The sequence below is a fragment of the Gastrolobium bilobum genome, unplaced genomic scaffold, assembly GCF_033153095.1.
Source record: "Gastrolobium bilobum isolate Gb01-03AN ecotype WA unplaced genomic scaffold, APGP_CSIRO_Gbil_v1 utg2810, whole genome shotgun sequence".
NCBI lineage: Eukaryota > Viridiplantae > Streptophyta > Magnoliopsida > Fabales > Fabaceae > Gastrolobium > Gastrolobium bilobum.
Genome location: NW_026895666.1, coordinates 1,466,993 through 1,489,726, shown reverse-complemented (window position 1 = coordinate 1,489,726; position 22,734 = coordinate 1,466,993). Strand labels below are relative to the sequence as shown.

At 34.7% G+C, this 22,734-nt stretch overlaps 1 protein-coding gene across 2 annotated transcripts; it reads right to left on the bottom strand.

The window, feature by feature from the left end:
- Positions 1–6,975: 6,975 nt before the first annotated feature.
- Positions 6,976–21,574, bottom strand: LOC133287528 (WD40 repeat-containing protein HOS15-like). 2 transcript variants are annotated; one of them, XM_061485159.1, is made up of 14 exons: positions 21,250–21,574; positions 20,298–20,443; positions 19,820–20,177; positions 17,791–17,885; positions 17,648–17,694; positions 16,154–16,304; positions 10,975–11,038; positions 9,543–9,701; positions 9,276–9,397; positions 8,833–8,907; positions 8,591–8,644; positions 8,420–8,493; positions 7,999–8,073; positions 6,976–7,575 (listed from the first exon to the last, which is right to left on the bottom strand). In XM_061485159.1, exons 1-14 carry the CDS (start codon positions 21,308–21,310, stop codon positions 7,356–7,358), a joined length of 1,701 nt encoding a protein of 566 aa, XP_061341143.1. In that variant the 5' UTR covers positions 21,311–21,574; the 3' UTR covers positions 6,976–7,355. The 2 variants fall into 2 exon arrangements, with proteins under 2 accessions (XP_061341143.1, XP_061341149.1); XM_061485165.1 differs by having other exon boundaries at positions 6,979–7,575; positions 19,844–20,177.
- Between the last annotated feature and the right edge of the window lie 1,160 nt (positions 21,575–22,734).

Below are 22,734 nucleotides of genomic sequence, written 5' to 3'. Positions count from 1 at the left end.
AATGAACCTTGGACGACTCGAGTTATTTAGTGATATGAGTATATATTTTTATTCAACAAAATAAAATAAAGTGTTAAAAAGAAATATCATGAAACATATGTGAGCATTTCTCGTTCTCAAATATTTAGTTTTGGTACTGTATTCTTTTCTTTTCTTGTAACGCTACTTTTATTAAGTACAATTTCCCCGCAACGGGATGATAGAGCAGTTGTGGTACTGAAGCTTCATTATGAATAAAACAATTCAGGTGTTGCATTGATGAGTCAGTCGGTAGTTACAGCTTTCTAATTAGAAATGTCTTATCTATTTTGGAACATTATAGAAATTCGAAGTCATAAGTTTGTGTCAGTTATCTACTTCATACTCACCTTATGATTCAGTAACACATCATTAGTAATAAAAAACACACATAAATTACTTTAACCACTTCCTTTTGGTTGTCTTCACATACCATAATATATAATTAGCTACCCTTCAGCTATTTAGGAATAATCCAAATGTTAAGGGGATGAGATGTTAATTGATGAGTTTAGTGTTTCTCTTATAAGAGATAATTTTATCTTATACATAAATATAAAAGTATATAAAATCACGTGATCCTCAAACACTTTTTATGCGTAACTAAAAAAAAAAATTTATTTTCTAAAACATGAAAAAAATTAATCCCTGGATTGATGCTGATTGAAGTCCCAAAGACCTACATCTTCGGCGTGTTTGGTTTCTGTTGGAAGTTGGAACAGTTCCAAACCTGGATTTGGAAATTTCAAACAAGAAACCAAACACACTATTCTTCAATCTTTTCAAACTTCAAACATGATAGACTCTAACCTGTCGGCCAACCTAGTAGGTTTTGTCAGGACTAACTATTAGCTAATCTGCACGTATCGAGTCAGAACTCAAAATCTCATACGGGTATCAAAAGCAATTTCTCACAATATCTAAGCAAGCAAGCAACCATTACGGGTTCTGCATCGGTTATAAGGAATCCTCTAAGAGAGGGTTTGCTTCGGTGTGTCTGATTTAGCCCTTTATTAAATCTAAAGAAGACAAAAAAAAGCAAGGATTTAAAGGAAAAGTAAAAAGGAATATAGGGCATCCCCCTCATGTGATCCATATCAAGATAAGCTCTAGTGCTACTTTTAATATTTCGTTCACGTGGATTAACCTCTAACTAAGCAAGATCCTAATAAAATGTGATCCTCCCTTCCAAATTTATTTTCAGAACTTCGCTCAGTTGAAATCCTTCAGTTAAATGCTAGTGCGGTTCTCTGAGAAGTACAAAGAAACAAAAGCATGGTAAGTCCTAATCCTCATGGTCAATGATAAATCCAGCATTAAATATTGTCTTTCTAGCTCTCAAATTTAATAGCAAAACTTTTTTTTTATCATGACCTGTGTCTTATCAATATCACTAGTATTCAACCCAATGTCATGACTCATGACCATGATCAACTTCAATAGAAGGCAAGACCAAATTGACAGTCACAACTAAGTTGAGGAAGCACAGCTAAGACATGGAGTTATGTAAACCAAAAGTGCCTCTCACCATCTAATCATTTAGAGAAAGCACCGAAAAAACCCAAAATCAACAGAGACCTGTCTGGCTTTGCAATCGCTCAACTAAAACTTACAAGTTGAGATCAGTCCTACATCCAAGAAATACTATACCTACTTGTTACAGAAAAGGGGGGAAAACTCTGTAGAGGCTTACCCGGAGCCTGAGGCGAGGCAGAAGGCTGAGCAAAGTTTTAACAACAGCATGCTCAAAACTGTAGCAGTTGAATATGCATCACATTTGATAACAACATGAATCACATCAACCCCGACTTGGATAAGCTCAACGGATACAGTATAGGTGCAACCTCCACTAGCCATGCCCAGTGTCCAGAAAACATATGGTATGTTATACACAGAATGAACTTGTAAGCAGGCGTCAAACTGATAACAATAATCAGGAAATCTGATTCAACAAATATTATAAAGCTTTTGAATTTTGTGCGAGAGCAAAAGAACAACATTGAAACAGCTCAAACGGTTATGAGCATCCACATTACCAAGTACCAACTAATATCTATACATCCACTTAATTTCAATATAATTTAGTCTTGGACCACATTATTATGATCTGACAAAAAGCAAAACAAAGTCTATTCCCTTCTATTAGCTTGAAAAGTTTTTAAACATTAATAGAAGAATAGATATACTTACTTATTTTTGATAAAAATGATATAACTAAAATGACTCTCAAATGCACTACCTAAACCTCCATCAAGGGCATAAAACAGTTTTGGAAAAAGAGATCAATAGAGTAAAAGATCCCGGATCAACAAGCTTCATGCTTCATAGCATTAGCCATCATTTTTACGTTCAGCCATACATGTAACCACAACTGGTGCTGATTGCAAAGTCTATTCAAGTACCTGTTGCACACACAAAGGCATATACAATGAAAACAATGCGTCGTTCTAGTATATATTAATGAAAATATATCAATAAAAAATAAACCAAACATCTCAGTTCGCCAAAGGATTTTGCAAATCAACACATAACTGAAAAGTAGAATGAATAGACAAATGAATAGCACATAGTGATATCTGATGATATTTAAAGAAACATTACACATAAAAGTGGGAAGTAATAAGTACCCTGAGACAATTCGCAGCAAGCGCGCGATTCGACGGTAATGTGGGAAGTGAGACGAGCGGCGGCGTCAGCGCTGTGCAGTGGCATCAGCGACTGCGTGCAACCCAGAAGTCCCATAGTCCTTGAAAAGTGAAATTTGAATGGAGAAAAAAATGAATAATTATGAAAAATAGGTAAGAAAGAAAATAAAACAAGTTACCTTCCTTACCTAGGGACTGTAATAAGGGGGCGGCGAAAGGGGAGAAGATGAGAGCGAAGGGAAGGCGAAGAAGTGCGGTGAAGTTGAGAGATAGAAGAACGACTTGGTATGGTTCTCGCAGCGGAGAGCAACGACCTCGAGAGAGATCCGCAGCGCCAAGCCATTTCTTTGCTTTTGCTCTGTTATGGAAGTAGAACCCAGAACCAGGATTTCAGGCAACGAGTGGCGAAGATGCTAAACCCTAGTGTGGTTAACACTGTTTCAAGTATAGCCCACACGACTCTTGATTACGGCCCAGACCAAAAGACAGGATTTTTTTTTATTTTTTTTGGTAGACTAATGAGCAATTTTCGCTAGGTTTTGTTTGGGAGTTAGTTTTAGAAGGGGAGGGAAAGGAAAAAGAGAGTTTTAGTAAGCCCTTCTCTTATTTGTGAGTTAAAAAAAAGGAGGGAAAGAGTTTGGAGAATTTTACTAAACTCTCCAAACATCTTATTCTTCTTAAAATTAAAGTTCCCCCAATTTGGAGTGCCTGAGGGAAAAAATATTAAAAATTACTTATCTACCCTTAGCATTAAAATGTAAAAACTACATAATTGTTAATCATTTTTAAACACGATATTATTAGAAAAGTCTCAAATACCGACAGAATTTATTGACGAAAAATATTTTGTCAAAAGTAGTGATGAAATTTTTTATGAAAATCATATACGTCAGAAAATTTTCATTAAACTAAAGACAAAATTAGTGACGAAATCAGATTTTGCCATAATCACTAAATTAAATTTTGAACGAAAAAAAAAATTCAGTCGAAATTATTGATAGAATCTAAATTGCGTCGAAACTTTTAACGAAAATATTTCCGTCCAAAATTTTGATGAAACACATTTCCATCGAAAAGTTTCGATGTAAAACAATTACGTCAAAATTTTTTACGAAAAATATTTCCATCAGAATTTTGATGAAAAATATTTTCATCAAAATTTGTGACTGCAAATATTTATGTAAAAAAATTTGATGAAACTTTTTTTTGTCAAAATTCTTTACAGAATCTAAATTTTGCCAAAATATTTCACAAAAAAACATATTCATCAAATTTTTGACGAAAAATATTTCCATCAAAATATTCAACGAAACACATTTCTATCGAAAATTGTTGACGAAAAAAAATTTCATCAAAATTTTTAACAGAATTTAAATTCCTCCAAAAATTTTCGACGAAAATATTTTCATTAAACTTTTTGGCAAAAAAATGTCGAAATTTTTAACGAAACACATTTCCATCGAAAATTTTCGAGGTAAAATATTTCCGTCAAGATTTTTGATAAAAAACATTTCCATCAAAATTTTCAACGGAACGCATTTCTGTCAAAAAATTTTGACAGAAAATATTTCCGTAAAAATTTTTGACGAAAAATATTTCGACAAAAAATTTTGACGAAAAAAATATTTTGTCAAAATCCTTTACAGAATCTAAATTTCGTCGAAAGTTTCGAATAAAACATTTCCCTCAAAATTTCTAACAAAATAATTTCTGTCGAAATTTTTATCATAACACATTTCCATCGAAATTTTGAACGTAAAATGTTCCGTCAAAATTTTTGACAGAATTGTTTTTTCGTTTAAAACATTTGATGAAAAATAAATTTCGTCGAAAATTTCGTTAGAAAATTTATTTTTGTAAAAATTTTCATTAGTTGAAATATTCTGTCGCTTTTCGACGAAAAAAATAATTTTGTGATGAAATTTTCATCGTTTTCAACGTAAAAATTTCATCGAAAATATGATCTTTTTTGGTGTTGTGAAAAGTACATACATAATTTTGTTAGAAATTTTAAATTTAATTTAATTTGTAAAATATAATATTATATTAATTTTAAAAAAAGGGTAAAATGATAAAAATATCTCATTAACCCTCAATTTTTCTCCTTTACTATTTTTTTAACTCCCAAACAAGAAAAAGGAAATACCCTTCAATTTCCTTCCCTTGGATCCCCTTCCTTTCCTTTGGATCCCCTTCCTTCCCCTTCCTTCCAAACTCCCAAACAAAGTCTCAGAGGACAATTTATGTTTAAATATAATAAGTTTTATGTCTCGTTCATCGTTATCATGATTAGGTTATGTGGGATGATTTTCACTCTTTATAGACAAATCAATCTTTTCTTTTTAGTTTTTATCTTAACACGGTATCTGGTCCACGGTCACTGTTGATTGTTTATAGATATTGAAATTATCTTACATGACCTGATTATATTTAAAAAGACATAATAAATCATAAATGCATGGATCTTCTTTTAGCCATACATAATTTGAATTTACAAGGGAAATATTGAATGAAAAGTTGACTAAATATCCCTACGTCTCTTAAAAAATTACAAGACCTAAGATTAAGTAAAAGCCAAACAATCTTCCCGTATTAGTTCAAAATAAGATGTGGGCAGTTTTTTTGTTTTTTTTTTTGTGAAGCAGAGCGTAAATTACATTAGTAGAATCACCTTTTACCACCATGTAGAAGAAGCATGACTCAAGTAACAGCTGCCAGAATAAACCCCTCCTCATTTCTAACCAGTACTCGAACAACACTAGAACTGTCACTCCTCACAGCAACGCCAAAATTTAAATTCAATAGATCAAACCACTGGAGGAGACCAATCCTACTTATTTCAGAAGTCATAAGCAATACTGATAAAGCTCATTTCGGACCAAATTATTAAAAGAAAGTCAGAGTGTAATTCATATTTCAACTCATTATATATCAATAGACACTCAAATGTACTTTTAATAAACAAGATTAAGTCATATTTCATGAATATATAAGTTAAAATAATGTCCTTTTCAGTTTGATTTAAATTAATTTTAAAAGTGGGAACTAAAAGCCAATTTAATCCAATTAAATTTTTTTTTTATGTTTTCAATTTTCTTGGTTTTTGATTTATTCAGATTCTAATTTTTCAATTCATTTTTTTTTCATTGATTTATAAACATACCTCTTAGTAAACACTCTTTTTTTAAAATTAAGATTTTTTTTTAATCAACAATTACAAAATAACATTAAATAAACAATTGATTTTTTATTTTTATTTTTTTGGTGAGGAATAAACAATTGATTTAATTTTAATTCAAGTGATTGTAAGATAAAATAAATTATAAGTAAACATATCTCAAAATTATATATCAACATCGCCAACACCTTTATCACAAACTAATTGGCATCAGTATCAGATGAACCTAAAAAAAGTACAAAAAGATTAAAAAAATAAAAGTAAAAGTAAAATTTAAGAAAATATATAACATTATCCCTTAAGAATAGCAATAAATAATTAAAAGGAAAAATAAATTAAGATAAATGGAACTAAAGATACATATAAAGGCAAAAAGGAATAAGAAAGTAAAAAAAAAAAAAAAAGAGAATACACAAATAAATAAATGAGAAGAAAAAAAACAAAAAGAAAAGAAAAGATGTAAAGAAATAAAAAATGATAGAATAAAAGAGGAGATAAAAAAGGAAAGAAAGAGAGATAAAGGGGGAAAAAAATTAAAAAATGACTGTATGAAACAGAGAAAAAAAAACAAGTCTAATCCTCCATAATGCCAATTGCCTATGTTGGGCATTATTTTTTTGAAAATATTTCAATCGATTCATCGCTTTGTGACTAGTCTGATTTGAAATACATCTCGAGATTAAAATTTTAAACCCTTCTCAAAGACGGTATCGAAAAAAATTAAACACATGCTCTCATCCCCACCTGTTTAGTTCCCTGATGTCAATTGAGCTACCATCATTTGGTTGTGTTGGCCAATATTTAACTCCATATAATATTGCAAACTTTATTGTTGTTATGTATCTCAAAAAATATATCTTAATTTTTTATGGAGAAGAATATACTTACCACCAAAAAAATTCACAACATTTACAACTAACCTAATCACCGTTGTTTCCGTCAATCTAACAATTATAATTTATTGAAAAGTATTAGATCACATTTATTAATTAATTATTAATTTTCAATAAATTATAACCGTTAGATTGACGAAAATCAACGATAATTAAGTTGATTGTAATGATAGTAAACTTTTTTAGGGATAAATATATCCTCTCTTTATTTTTTATTATTATTTCCTCCAAAGATGTCAAGCTAAATTAGTAGTGCTTTCATGCAAAAGGCTGAACAACATAGTTACGCCAAGAAAAAAATACCTTGGGGCAGTCTGTCAGGGGGTGCAGCCGTGCAGGCAGTGGATAGTTTTTGTTACACAGAAAGAAGTGCGACGAATATACAGGATCTTGCCCAACTAAATCTACACAATTTTTGATTAAGAATGTACTCCTACAAGTTATTTCTTACTGATAATTTATAGCAGGAAATTACAACAGGATCCGAGTACCATTAGTTATGCCTACAACTATGGTTAAAATGGGAGACCTACCCACGAAAATACAATTCCACCGATCTCATCTAAAGGAGGAAAATAAAAAAATAAAAATTAAATAAATAACTTGGTGCTTCTCAGGATCTTACATTCGGAAATCCAAAACGCAAACTGTATTATTAGCAAAACAGGCAGCAATCTTGTCACCCTCCTTATTCCAACAGACCTCAAAAATGCCTCCATTGCCAGTATATGTTTTAACGATCTTGCCATCCTTCAAGGACCATATGTTTATGGATTTGTCAGGAGATCCACTGGCTAAATACTCGCCATTGGGACTGAATGCAACAGAATATACACCATCCCTGTAGGACCAAATAAACAAGTCGGAATCAAAGAAATTCGCTATATTCATAGAAACAACCTATCAGACTCCTTCACTACGCCTGAAATGTTTTCCACGAAATAAATCCATTTTTCCAGGGGTAATACAATAATTACGAGATAAACTAGAAGTTCGGAACGTAATAAAATTCAATAAAGGACTACAGCAATTGTGAAACACTGAATGGAGGATATGGCTTAAGTTGACCAGCCTCGTCTATCTATTGTTTTGAAACATAAAGACTGGGAGGGGGAATTTTATGCTTCCATCCATATATAAATAATGCAAAGCTAAAAAATGACAATACCTAAGCCATTAGGATTGGTCTAGTGGTGAGGGATTTGGGTAGGTTGTGTTAGGTTATGTGTTCAATTCCCACTTGTATCCAAAAAAACAACAATACCTGTGTCCATTCAAGCTGTAGATAAGTTTCCCAAGTTCCACATCCCAGAGCTTTACTGTTGAGTCGAATGATGCACTGCACAAAATAGATGACTACATAGTTTTAAAATGAAACAAACATGCTGGAGGGGCAGTCAAGTAAGAGTCTAACAACCAGAAAACATAATGCAGGCAATTACAATCAACTGGAATCAGTAACATGCCAAAGGTGGCACATCATCCCATATAGCACAGTTAGCACCAAGCAAGGCCATTCACAGCACAACCAATTTCAGTTGAACAAATGCAGTGGTCACTTAGCAACATTCCGATGTCAGGAAATACAGCTTAAACTAACTCTAAATTTCAAGACATCATTAATAAATGCATGTAAGTAAATTAACAACAACAATTAATATAACTTCACCAAGCAACTAACATACCTAGCCAATACCAATTTTTGATTAGGATTATTTGTACCGGGACCAGTTGGGCTCCATCTGATGGTATATATCTCCTACAAAACAATTATTTAGTTATCCCAACAAGTGTAAGAAATTCAAATGCAAACATAAATACAAAATCTGACATTGAAAAATATTAAAAATTGTTACCTTGGAATGCTCCCTAAAATCATGAAGAAACTTATCTTGTTTCATACTCCATATCTACAAAACAAGAAACAACAAACATACAGAGTACAATCACGGATTAATTTCACATATACTTCAGCAGAAATCTACATTTATCTCAAAAAATATTTTATTAAATAAATGTTTGATTGCACAATCCATAACCAATAAAAAACATTATATTATGGAATGATAAATTAGAAAACATCAGTTACTCATATTACCTTTGCAGTGCTATCATCAGAACACGAGGCCAGTAATGAACCTGTGGGATCCCATTTGATACAATTAACTTCACTCTGAAATTGCAGAAAGGTCATTATCAGAAAGTAAAAATTTATCCAAGCACTATATTGCATTTCAATGGAATATCTCAACTTAATGCAGGACAGGACCTATAAACTAGTTAAGTCGAGTTTAGTAATCAAAGCAAGTTACAGGACCTATATAAGAAATCCACCTAAATAATCAGACAGCTTAGAAAGTCAGTATTCAGCTTGAAAGCACCATCCCAGGGTTATCCACCAATCTATACACTTAACCTTGCTAGCCATTTTTAACTTGTTCTCAATAAAGGAGGGGATGAACCCTTCTCCCTCCAACGAAAGTACAATCTCAGTATCATAAGCATCACTGCATAGCATAAAACAAGATAAACTGTACAAACCTGGTGCCCAGCAAAAGTTTTTATAGGGCGGTTTTCGCCAATCTTGCAAACATGTATCATAGTGTCAGTGGAGCTTGTTGCAAATGACACATTGTTGCGCCAGTCAACATCAAGTGTTGGACCTAAACAAAATATGAAGCAAAATTAAAAATTCATTCGTAATCACGATTTAAAATATTCACACCGATGTACCAAAAAAAAAAAATCTCACCAAGAGTTCATTTTATAGAATTCTCCCTTGCTTAGAAAAAACAACCAAAATTTTACCTGAATGAAATTCAAATTGTTGTCTCCATTCCTCTGCTTTCACATCCCAAACAATTGCAGTTTGATCACAACTTCCAGTAAGAAGATAATCGCCTTTCTTATTCCACTTCAAAGAGAATATGGGTCCCTTATGTTTGCTCAATGTACTCCTCAGTTCACCTAGTCAAAGACACACAATATGATCAAAATAATGACTTTGATTGAAGTCAAATGAGAGCAAATTCAAACACACCCACAGAATTACCTGTTTAAGGAAATCAACAGTATAAACTCAATGATTTTACTATTGTTTTACATATAGCATGAAGGGTTTAAAGTTTCTCATGTTATAGAAGATAAAATTATCTCCTACACATACATAAAAATGTGTGAGGCCAATGTGAGACCATGTAAGGAGAAGAGAGAAAAAGAGAAAAATTGAACCCCATGCACTTTTATGTATGTGTAAAATAATTTTATCTCCTACAACATAAGAAACTTTAACTCTAGCATGACTGCAACACGTAATTAGAATCAATGATGCTATTCACACATAACAGCTGGACAGACAAACACATATTCAAACGGTGCATATGCTAGCATAAAATAGAAATTGTTAAGGTAAAAGTTATTGGCCAAATCAATTAGTTTGAGTTTCATTACATCAACTTTATGGTGGAAGAAAATATCATTGTATTAAGAGTAATACTATTCTCACAACCTTTTTGTTAGAAAAAATCACAATTGTGTCCGCATAGGCAGTTATATGACTGACTGCTTTTCTGATCAACAGCCCACAGAAACAACTGTGATTTTTGATAGCCAAAATTGATGTAGGGTATCATTTCTCCTATTATTAATTAGCTGAAAACCATGGCAGATTAATATTTCTTAGTTTATTTTCAAATCTCAGGTTCATCTTCACTACATAGCCCCTGATCAATACAAGCACAAAAAATGCATTGCAGCTTTTGGATACCAACATGCATCATCAATTTTCCTTACAATTTAAAACATCAACCAAATTGGCTCCGTAACAAAAGCAGAGATGGACTTGCATAGTGATAAGTGAGAACAGTTACAATCTGACTGCTTGAGAATGGGGCATCTAAAGGAGGAGTGATATTTACCTTCGTCTTGTTTGTATATCTAACAAGAATTAGAAATAATATTGGGAGCCAATTTACTTTCTCGTTTATTTTCAAGACAATTTGGAGGGAACAAGTATTCTTCATTTCCATTCTCTCTCTAAAATAAACATAAATACAAGTATTCCCTCCTTTTGTTCCCCTTTAATTTTCATTGGTTATCCATCAACCAGAGTCTAACATAGCTAGCAAACAGAAACATCATACCAAAAAGAAAGATCACGGGTCATGCATCTTTGAGCTCTTTTCATCTCATCACATAAATCTCAAAAAGCGATAATCTAAGTATATAAAAAATGGCCTACCATTAGTAGTCCAAATTCTTGCTTGCCCGTCATATGAACCAGTTGCAAGTAGTGTCCCATCACCCTGCACAACAGCCACCAGAGGTCCAGCTCTCCATAAGATATAAATAATTATGATTAAATATATTAAACATAAAATCACATATCTCACAGTCACAAGATTACTACCTAAGCATACTGTAAAGAACCAATTCAACCCAAAAGCTTAAGCTGGTGGGTGAGGGTTTTTTAATGGTTTTTGTTAGAATAGTTCAGTATATATAGTCCCACATCTTATGAGCTCAGCCCATTAGGTCTTTTAGTCTCTTTAAATAGAGAGCTCTTGTACATTGTAACATGCTATGATTATTCAATATACAATTATTCTTTAATCTCAATTTGGTATCAGAGCTTTTTCGCTCTGGGGATCCGCTTCCGCTAAAATCCTAAGCCCACTGCTTAGGTGTTCTCTTCTACTTTTCCGTGCATTCTTCCGGCGAGTTTTTCATCAAGCCGTGTGTCCCTCCGGCAGATTCTCTAAGTCGTGTGTCTCTCTGGCTTGTTTCTTCAACTGTCAGAACCACTTCCCGCCGCCAACAACCGCCGTTCATCACTGTTCAGGCCACCGGAGCACTGTTCCGGCGTCGATTTCAACCGGAAATCCTGCGATCAGAGCCCTCTGTCTCCGGCGACCAAGTCTGTGGAAGACCCGTCATCAGAGGAGTCCCTATGCGCTCTCACACGCCGCTCCTTCTCCCTGCGCGTGGTGCTCACGCGCCACCCTTCACCGGCGCGTGTGCACTGTTCTGACGTCTTTTTCCGGTCGTTCCTGGACAAACTAGCTCGGTTTTTCCTCCTCTTTCCGGATCGGTGCTTGGTTCCTTGTGGGTCTCACTTTAGACAAGTGGTTCTCCTTGATTGGATAATGTTTGCCTTCGTTTACGGCTTTTTTATTTTGTCTTTAAATGGCAGCAACATCTCCTGATCTCTCGGAGGTTAACTCTCCTTCTCCTCCTGCCAAAACTTCTTCAGGAATCATCTCTACTAATATTAGGCCCATTACATCTTCCAAAATGAAGGATTCTGACAACTACAAAGATTGGGACACCTCTCTTGTTGCAAATATAGCTCAGTCAGACAATGCATCATTTGGTTCAGGTTCTCTCTCACTTGCGGACTATGCTGCACTCCAAACTCTTCTCAGGAAGGCTTCTCCTCAGTCTCAGCCATATACTGGTAATCCCGTTGCTTGTGTTTATCATTCTACATCACTTGGAACTTGGATATTTGACTCAGGTGCTACCGATCATCTCTGTGGTAATAAGGAACTCTTTACATCTCTTTACTTATTCTAATCATTTACCTTCTTTTACCCTTGCGGATGGAACCAAAGCCCCAGTTCGTGGGATTGGACAAGCTCGTCCGACCTCTACCTTGGCCTTGACATCTGTTTATTACATTCCTGGCATCCCTTATAACTTAATTTCTATTAGTAAATTGATCCACTCCCTCACTTGCACCATTACTTTCTCTAACCATTCTGTTTCTGTGCAGGATCCGGGTACGGGGAAGATGATTGGAGTGGGTCGTGAGTCACGGGGGCTTTAGTATCTGGATGTGCCTCGTCCTTCAGTGGCATGCTCTCTCACAGAATCTCCACAACTTATCCACAGTCGCCTCGGTCATCCAAGTCTTTCAAAGTTGCAGAAAATGGTTCCTCTTTTATCCGATCTTCAGTCTTTAGATTGTGTGTCATGTCAACAAGGGAAGCATACACGCTCCTCTTTTGCCAGTCGAGTCAATAAACGAGTTGATGCCCCTTTCTCTCTTGTTCATTCAGATATCTGGGGTCCAAGTCGTACCTTGTCTGTTTTAGATTTTCGGTATTTCGTTACCTTTATTGATGATTTTTCCCGTTGCACTTGGATCTATTTAATGAAAAATCGTTCGGAGTTATTTTCCATTTATAAAAAGTTTTCTAATGAGATTCATACTCAATTTGGTGTTTCTATTCGTATTCTACGTAGTGATAATGCTAAGGAATATGTTTCTATTGATTTTTCTAATTTTTTGGCCACACAAGGTACTTTACATCAAACTACTTGTCCTCACACTCCACAACAAGATGGGGTGGCTGAACGTAAAAACAGACATCTCATTGAAACTTCCTGTACCCTTCTTATTCATATGCAGGTTCCCCTTCACTTCTGGGCAGATGCTGTACTCATCTCTTGTTTTCTCATCAATCGCATGCCTTCATCTGTGCTCAACAATGACATTCCTCATAATCTATTGTTTCCAGATGCTCCTCTTTATCCTCTAACTTCACATGTCTTCGGTTGTACTTGTTTTGTTCATGATCTCACTCCTGGTAAGGATAAGTTAACATCCAAAGCCTTTCAGTGTATCTTTCTTGATTATTCTCGTATTCAAAAAGGTTATAGTTGTTATTCTCCTGATCTTAAGCATTATATTGTTTCTGCTGATGTCACTTTCCTTGATCAACAACCCTTTCATTCTATCCCATCTCAATTGTCACATGTTGATCAAGTTCTTCCTGTTCCTTTTCTTGAATTGTCTTTACCAGTTGATGGTGACTCTCTCCCAGAGGACAAATCTCTTGTCTCCATCCCTGCTGACCGCCCTTTTCTCACTTATCAGCGTCATCAGAAAGTGCCTCCTACAGACTTGACCCTGGGTGACTCATCGTCCTCTCCAGTCATCTCTTCCCCTCCGGCTCCTTCACCAGAGGCTCTTCCTATTGTCCAAAGAAAAGGTATACGTACTACTCGTAACCCTTATCCTCTTTATACCTTTTTAAGCTATGACCGTCTTTCTACTTCACATTACACCTTTGTTTCTAGTCTTTCTTCTGTTTCTATTCCTAAGACCACAAGTGAAGCACTTTCCCATCCAGGGTGGCGCCAAGCGATGCTTGATGAGATGACTGCTCTTCATTCCAATGGCACTTGGGATCTTGTTCCTGTTCCTCCAGAGAAGTCTATTGTTGGTTGTCGGTGGGTCTTTAATGTCAAGGTTGGACCTGATGGCCATATTGACCGTCTCAAGGCACGCTTAGTCACCAAAGGTTTTACTCAGATATTCGGACTTGACTATGGTGACACGTTCTCTCCTGTCGCTAAGATGGCGTCTGTCCGAATGTTTCTTGCCCTCGTTGTTGTTCGTCACTGGCCACTCCTTCAACTAGACATTAAAAATGTTTTTCTTCATGGTGATTTACAAGAAGAGGTTTACATGGAGCAACCACCTAGGTTTGTTGCTCAGGGGGAGTCTGGAATGGTGTGCAGACTTCGTAAGTCCTTATATGGCCTCAAGCAGTCCCCTCGAGCTTGGTTCAGCCGTTTTAGTCCTGTTGTTCAGGCTTTTGGCTTAATCCGCAGTAAGGTCGATCATTCTGTGTTTTATAGTTTCATATCTCCTGACAAATGCATCTATATGTTAGTCTATGTCGATGACATTATTCTCACTGGAAGTGATCAAGTTGGGATTCATCAGTTAAAACAGTATTTGTTCAGTCAATTTCAAACAAAGGATCTTGGTAAGCTTCGTTACTTCTTAGGAATTGAAGTAGCACAGTCTAGACAGGGCATTTCTATCTGTCAAAGGAAATATGCCTTGGATATCCTAGAGGAGACTGGTATGTTGGCGTGTAAGCCATTTGACACACCCATGGATCCTACTATCAAATTACTATCCGGACAAGGAGAACCAGTATCTGATCCTGGACGTTATCGGAGGTTGATTGGAAGCTCAATTATCTCACTGTGACTAGGTCGGACATATCTTTTGCTGTTAGTGTCGCTAGTCAGTTTCTTGATTCTCCGTGTGATTCTCATTGGGATGCTGCTGTTAGGATCCTTCGTTACATCAAAGGAGCACCAGGGAAAGGTTTATTATATTCAGATCAGGGAAATACAGAAATTTGTGGTTATTCAGATGCCGATTGGGCAGGATCACCCTCGGATAGGCGCACTACTTCAGGCTATTGTGTTTTCTTTGGAGGAAACCTGATTTCTTGGAAAAGTAAGAAACAAACTGTTGTTGCCTGATCTAGTGCAGAGGCCGAGTATCGTGCAATGGGAGTTGCTACCTGCGAGCTAATCTGGTTAAAGCAGTTGATTCGAGAGCTCCATATTTGTGAACAGAAGAAACCCATGACTCTCATTTGTGACAATCAAGTTGCTCTACATATATCCTCTAATCATGTATTTCATGAGAGAACCAAACATATAGAGATCGATTTTCATTTCATTCGAGAAAAGATTTCAGGAGAAATCAAAACGGAATTTGTCAACTCCAATGATCAACTTGCGGATGTCTTCACTAAAGCTCTTAGGGGTCCTCGGGTTGAATATATTTGTGGCAAGCTGGGTGCTTACAATATATATGCTCACAATATATATGCTCAAGCTTGAGGGGGAGTGTTAGAATAGTTGTAAGAATAGTTCAGTATATATACTCCCACATCTTATGAGCTCAGCCCATTAGGTCTTTTAGTCTCTTTAAATAGAGAGCTCTTGTACATTGTAACATGCTATGATTATTCAATATACAATTATTCTTTAATCTCAATTGTTTTATATATCTCAACACGCCCCTCACACGAGAGCCCATTGAGCTTGAAGGGTGAACAATGCAAAGGCCCACCTACCTGTGCGAACAAAGAAATTTCACTTGAAAGAAAGTGGGGGGCAGCGAGGATCGAACCCGGGACATGAGGCTTTGATACCATGTAAAGAATCAATTCAACCCAAAAGCTTAAGCTGGTGGGTGAGAGCTTTTTAATGGTTTTATATATCTCAACACATACCAAGAGTGGGAGAAGAAAAAAAAAGGAATCATACCTAAAATGTTTTTCAGTCAAAAGTTCAGAAAAAAAAAGTATATTTAGTAAAAAAAAAAAAGATAAAAAGAAAAGATAAAACCTCCCATCTATTTTCTTGATTTTCCCATAACTTCCTTCTGTTTTCATAAACTACACAAATCTCCCTTGGAACATACAAAATCTGCCATAAAAATCTTATACAATTCTCCTTGTCACAAACTTCCCGTTTAAGGGAGGTTGGCATGAGTTTGAAAAAGATAGAGATGTATGTCGAAAATCAGAAAACTAGAGGGGAGATTAAAGTCGCGACAACAATCATCTTGGATTCAAATCAGAATATGCAATCAAACTCACATTCCAATCAAGTGTAGTGACATCTTTACTCTTTTCATTTGTTCTACCCCTAACATGCTTCAACACCAACCCATTCAAAGGGCCATTCTGTGAACCAGATTTACATCTCCCTTCTGCTATTGTCCAAATACGAGCTGTTGAATCCCCAGACCTAAAAGTTGAAATGATGATAGTAAAGTGAAGAAGTACTAAAAGAAGCCATCTATCTGGTTCCTGGTTCCACAATAGTTTACCGTGTTCAAAGTTGCAAGAGAACAATAAAAGTATTCTTTAAAACATGATTCAGAACAAAAGAAAAAATTGCCATCTATAAATCTATTAACTTTTCATTTTCTAAAAAAGAAATAGATAACAAGCATGTGTAGAATCAAAATTCCTTATCATAAAGGTAAACTATCATGTCCACCTAACAAAATTTAAGGCCTTTTAATCCTATTCTAGCTCATTTGTTTCCATAAAACAGTTCTTCACTACAGGAGTCAAAAAAACAGTTGTTTAAAAAGAAAATAATTCAGATCTGAAGTTATTTTTGGAAGAATTTTGAAAAACCAAGGATAAAATTTGTTTGGTAAAAGAAATGCATATCATTATGAAAACCAAGGATAAAATTTGTTTCAGAAAAGTAAAAAAAGGCAATGTGCCTCCATCTACTGTAGTTTCCATTAGTTTAAATTGCATAGTTCATGTTAATTTGGATATCCACATGTGTCGCAGTTTAATCAACTCCTAAACCATATCCTATATATACCACACATAACCCATCTGTGATTTATGGTGAGAGAGAGAGTTTAAGCCTGCTTTTTTATCTACAACTTTCTAAACAAAGGGTCAAATAGCATAAAAAGAGGCAAGAAGATGAAAAATTGAACATTCGGAAATTCAGAGAGAGGGGTCCCCTTTGTTGTTTGTTTAAACTTCAGTTAAACATAGGAATTTGGATGCCAGTGAAGATGGCTGAAATGTGTTGGATACCATTAGAGCCCAAATCATTTCAAAGGTTCTTCTCCACAGTCCAGCAAAGGAGGAAAACAAATTAGCAGTTATTATTATCTACGAATTTGCTATTTATGAAAAGCAGTTGTTCAAGAAACACCAGATTTTAAATATAAACAAAAATCCAAGTTACAGTTGCAGAAACTGAATACCAAAAAGATGTTTTTGAACATTTTTTTTTAATAGTTATAACTGATTTTAAGGACAAGAATCTAGTACCAAAAGTATAAGCATTGATATAACTAATGCAGAAGCTGTAGTGAGTGAAAAATTCTGACTAGACTCATAGCAATCACTCTTGCCAACATTCTCAAATTAAAGATGAACAAGCACAAAATATTGAATACAGTTAGCATCTCTTCATCAAAAAGGAAGTCAAACAAAATTGGAAGTATAACAAATGGAAATGCAAGATGAGAAATATTGTGTACATCAACTATAAAATACATACTCATGAATATATATTTTATGCAAAAATAAATCATTCATGAAGAAACCTACCCTGATGCAAGAAGTGATCCTGCAGGACTCCATGCACAAGCACACACCTAAGTGGACAATAAACAGGCCAATTATCAAAGAAGTAGATGAAAGCAAATCTAAGAAAGCTTACAAACAAAAGAAACATTGATGAAATACTTCACCTCTGAAGTATGCCCTTCTAAAACAGTCACATCTGACCCAGGAATTTCACATGGCATAGATGTTGGTGTTGTAGAGATGTCCATTGGTTCCGGTCCTATAAAAATTGAAAAAATAAATAAATAAATAAATAAAAATTTCATTCCTCTTTGAAAGGAAGAAAAACAATTGAAACAGACAACTAGCTTGCATTGTTAACATGCTCTCACAAAAAGCATTAAAAGAGAACAAATTAAATGTAAGAACTTTCTACCAGAAATAATCAGGATATTGAACAAGGACAGACAACTAAAAAAATATGACATGAAAAACACATATATTTGGCAGTCAGGGGGATGCCACCATCAATGGGTTAAGCACCAAAACATAATAGTAGAATTAACCCTGCATCTTGATCCAAAACCTTAAGACTAAGAATCTATGGGTCTTTTCACTAATAAAGTCCTCACTTACACCATTCCTAACCAATGTGGGATTTCATCACTCACCCTTTAATTTCCAACATTCTCCCCCTCAAGCGTTATTCTTAACATTAGTATCATTCCCCTCAAATGGAAGCCTTTGTGAGAATTCATGAGGTTAACAACCAAGAACCTAGTCTTGGCCAATGCTCAAGAACATGGGTTAGGTATAGATCAGAGCACCAACCACCATCTCCAAATACTTGGCCCAACCAAACCATTGATTCTGATACCATCTGTTTGACAATCAAGGAGAGCACATAAGTAGGGAAGACCTCCATCGATAGGCTAAGTAGCAACTAACAATAGTGGGCTGAGTAATGGCATAGTTGTGGGCTGTCTCAGAGTCCAGCATGATGGGCTTAGGTAGATGATGTGGCTAGTTTGTGGCAGAGATGAGAGTTCTATGCGGCTCGATCAAACTCGCAAATGGTGCCGTGAGTGCTAGCCGAGGGCAGATCTGGACACAAGGGGTCATGGCAAGGTAGTTGGGACTGGTTCCGAACACGGTGGTGGCTTGATGTGCCACCACCCGCGGTGTAGGTCACGGCATGTGATGCGCCACCACCCACAGTGTAGGCCACGAGATGTGAAGTTTATGAATGGAATTGAGACACACGAGAGCACATTGGCAGGGCCACCGATGGTGGGCTTCGGGTGGTCGAACGATCAAAGGACGACAAACTTGGTGAGAGGGTCACATGTTGGACAAATTACAGCAGCGGATGGTGAGCTGCAAAGAGCAGCAATGGCTGAGGCCACAATTAGGGTTTTCGGCGCAATGAAGCCTCATCAAATAGGTAGGAATCAACCACAATAAAGGCAGCTATATATGAAGATAGGCTAGGGTTGACGTGCGAAAGCAGAGTCTACTAGATCAATAAATATGATACCAACTTGAATGATAAAATATTAAATATTATTTCTAAAGAAATTATTGTACATGAATTCATTCTAATATATAAACCTAGCTTAATAATTAATTGCCTACAAATAATGAATAATCTATGCTAACATGATATTTTTACAATAATAACAATGATTTACAAAATATATAATGTGATAAATAATGTGGTACTATAACAGCAAGAACATTTCTAATCTTAAAATCCTACAGAAGTGTCTGGTAATAAACTAATAAATCATTAAAATTTACCAGGGCAGCAATCCAGATAAACAGCTTTAAGTGGGATTATACTGATTAAACAATCCAATATTTGAAAAGTATGGTTGATAGAGAACAGATGAACTGATGAATTTTTTTTTATTTACTAGCTATCCACAATATAATGGAGTCATTTTCCTATTCATCAGTCATTACAACACTCAATCTTAATAACCTAATCACAACATGCATGCAAATATATCATAAATTTTGTATGGAGTTAACGCTAGCAAAAATAAATATAAAAAATGTAAACGTGAACAAGAAATGGTTAAATACATCAGCGTAACATAGGATTATATGAGATTGACATTTAAGGGAAATTATTGATAAAAACAATGCAGCTATTCCACATGAAATGCCAAATATGCAACAGAGAACACTTCCATAAAAGACAAAGGAAACCAATTATGTTGAACAGATGGTTACCTCCAAATGCTCCATTCTCTTCATGCTTTAGAGTAACCTTATCTTCTTGATCTGCGACCATTTCTCTACCGTTCTGATTTTCATGCTGCTGTTCATGCTCTTTATGATTTTCTACCTTCGCTCTTTCCTTTTCACATTCTTTCTCTCTTTGATGTCTTTCCTTTTCTCTTACCCGTCCACGTTCACCTTCATGCTCCTTTCCAGGTTCCTTACTCTTATCCTTCTGTAGTTTTTTCCTTCTTTCACTTATTATTTTCCTAAGTTCTTGCACGTCTTTTGTGATAAGATCCAAAGGTTGTAAAAGTGAAAAATCTTCATCAATGTCTGCATCACACTGGGAGGCTAACATTGATCAACATGAAACCTAGGGTATGAAAGCTTAAAAAATCTACTCAAGCAGATGCACGTTATACTGATAGTGAAAACTATAATACAAAAAATAAAGAATGCTAACATTGCTCAAGTTGGCTTCCATCTCCAAGTACTGTAGCCCCTTCTGAACAAATGTAACAAGAGCACCTGGTGGTACCAAATTTCCATCAATGGGACATTTGTTAATACCCGCCTCATATCCAAACGCAAAAGCAGAATGTGTGAAACCTGCAGTTATAACATCAGTAGTCAGTAAACAAATTCAGTTGCTTTGCATGTTATGGCCTTCTCATAAATATGAAAAGTTTCATTAAAATGGAAAGAAACAGCTTTTCTTGCTAAGTAAAAAAATACATTTATTATAAAATCAACTTCAACAAGCTTTTCTCGCTCTGATGGATGCCCTAGACTAGATGATTCCTCTATTACTACCGCAACAATGGACTGTTCTTGAATAGTTATCTTCTCAAAATCATTTTATGAATAATAAATTGGCATTAGCATTTATTTCAAGATAAAATTAAAATTAAAAACAATCATAAACATGGGAATATTCTTCTGATGGGTTTAATATAACATCTTTCAAGGCTATAAAGTAAGTCTAGGGCCAAATAAACTTTTAACTCTTGAAAACAGCTGAAATTTCACTTCAGAACTATAAAATTAAGGTCTCAACACCAAATATCCATCTTTTAGCAACAGATCTAACAATTTCCATTCCTCCTTCAACCTTCAACCATAAAACTGAAAGGTCAATTTTCGGAACTACAATTGAAGCTACAAATTTCCCTCCGTTAAACAAGGTGCCGTTTCTGAGCACTAGCTAACCCTAATCTAGTTACATCAATAATTCAACCGCTTGCTCGAACCAGCTCGAACCGCCAACATTCGAAAACTCAAAATTCGTTCAAACTCTAAACTCCTAACATCTCATGGACCACAGAAGAACAAGAAAAGACCGAGCGAGAAGAACGAAAAAAACATATAAAGGAATTTCGTAATACAAAAAAAAGGAGGTTGAAAAACAAAGAAACCTGATTCTTGAAGGTACCGAAACACGAGATAGTTGAGCTCAGCGGAGGTGATAGTGGTCATTTTCCCCGAGCAAGCGGCTTTGGTGGCCTTCGAGAACGCTTAAGCAACCGCCATGAGTACGTTTGCGTGAGCAGGAGCCAAAGAAAGAGGTAGAGCGAAAACGGAGGAAGAAGGAGAAGTGAAGGAAGGGGCAGTTTCTGATTCGCCGAGCGGAACAGCCTTGGGAACCGTCGCTAGCTAGTTGTTACCACGGCACACGGCATGAGAATAAAAACTACCACTGTCTCTGCTGGAGTCCGTTTGTCCCTCCGTTTATGCTGATCGCTCGTTTCATTTTCAATAAAAGATTTTGTTCTTCTAGGTTTTAACTTCAGGTTTTGATAATGTATTGCCCAAATCCATGTTAAGAAAATAAAAAATAAGGGGAAGTTATATTTATAATCTATTTTTATTTATAATATTTTATAATTATATTTTAATAGTTGATTTTTATCAATTAATAATTATTATTTTGTACATTAAATTTAATAATTAATTATTAATTAGCAATTAATGATATCCGTTGATTGACGAAAATCAATAATTAAGATATAATTGTAAGAGGGTTGTAAATGAAATTGGTTGTAAGTATAATCTTCTTAAAAAAATTAAATATATTAAATAAGTTACAAGTATAACCTTTCTTAAAAATTAAATATATTAAATAAAAGGTATGAATATTTAATAATTAAAAAAGGGAATAAATTTTTTAAAATTACTTTAGAAAAATTTATATAATATTCACGATGTAGTTTTTTAGGTTAAAGAATAAAAAGATTAGAATGATAAAAATTATTAAAATTCTAGAATAAATTATTATAATGATTTCAGCCCTAAAACGACGTCGTTTAGGTGAATATTAGATAAATTTTTCTAAAGTAACTTTAGAAAAAATAAATCCTTAAAAAAATGTTATATACATTTAAATAATTAATATGATTTAATAAAAAAAGTAATAAGTGTTATTTTTATAAGTTCTTTTTGGATCCCTAACAAAAAAATATTATCCCTAGTTTTGTTACTTACAAAAAAAATACCATATTAGTCATTTTTAAAGACTAAATTGGATTTTTATTGAATTTATGAGGAAATACATTTTCAAAGAACTGAAATTGTAGAGAACCAAAAGTTGACTTCTTTTTTGGAAAGAATGAAAGCGAAGACGGTAATTTTTATTAGAGATCCAAAAGGCGCTTTACATTATAATTTAACATTTGTTTTAAAAAAACACGTTAATAAATCCAAGTAAATTGAGCAACATCGGTCGCAACATCCATCAAAGTATATAAAACTTAAAAACTTAAAAGATCAAATCTTATCTTATATTAAATAAAATCGGATTACTCTAAATTTTATCTTACTTTTTTGAGTTTCTAAAATTTTATCTTACTTAATTTTTTAATTTTTTTAATTACGGTCGTATTTTTAATTTTTTTCTAATTTTA

Coding starts and splice junctions, on each gene's coding strand:
- LOC133287528 (XM_061485159.1), bottom strand. CDS start 21,310: ATGACCACTATCACCTCCGCTGAGCTCAACTATCTCGTGTTTCGGTAC. Junction 17,886..19,819: donor CCATCTGTTCAACATAATTG/GTTTCCTTTGTC, acceptor CAATTTTTATAG/GACCGGAACCAATGGACATC. Junction 8,645..8,832: donor CTGATGATAGCACTGCAAAG/GTAATATGAGTA, acceptor CTTGTTTTGTAG/ATATGGAGTATGAAACAAGA.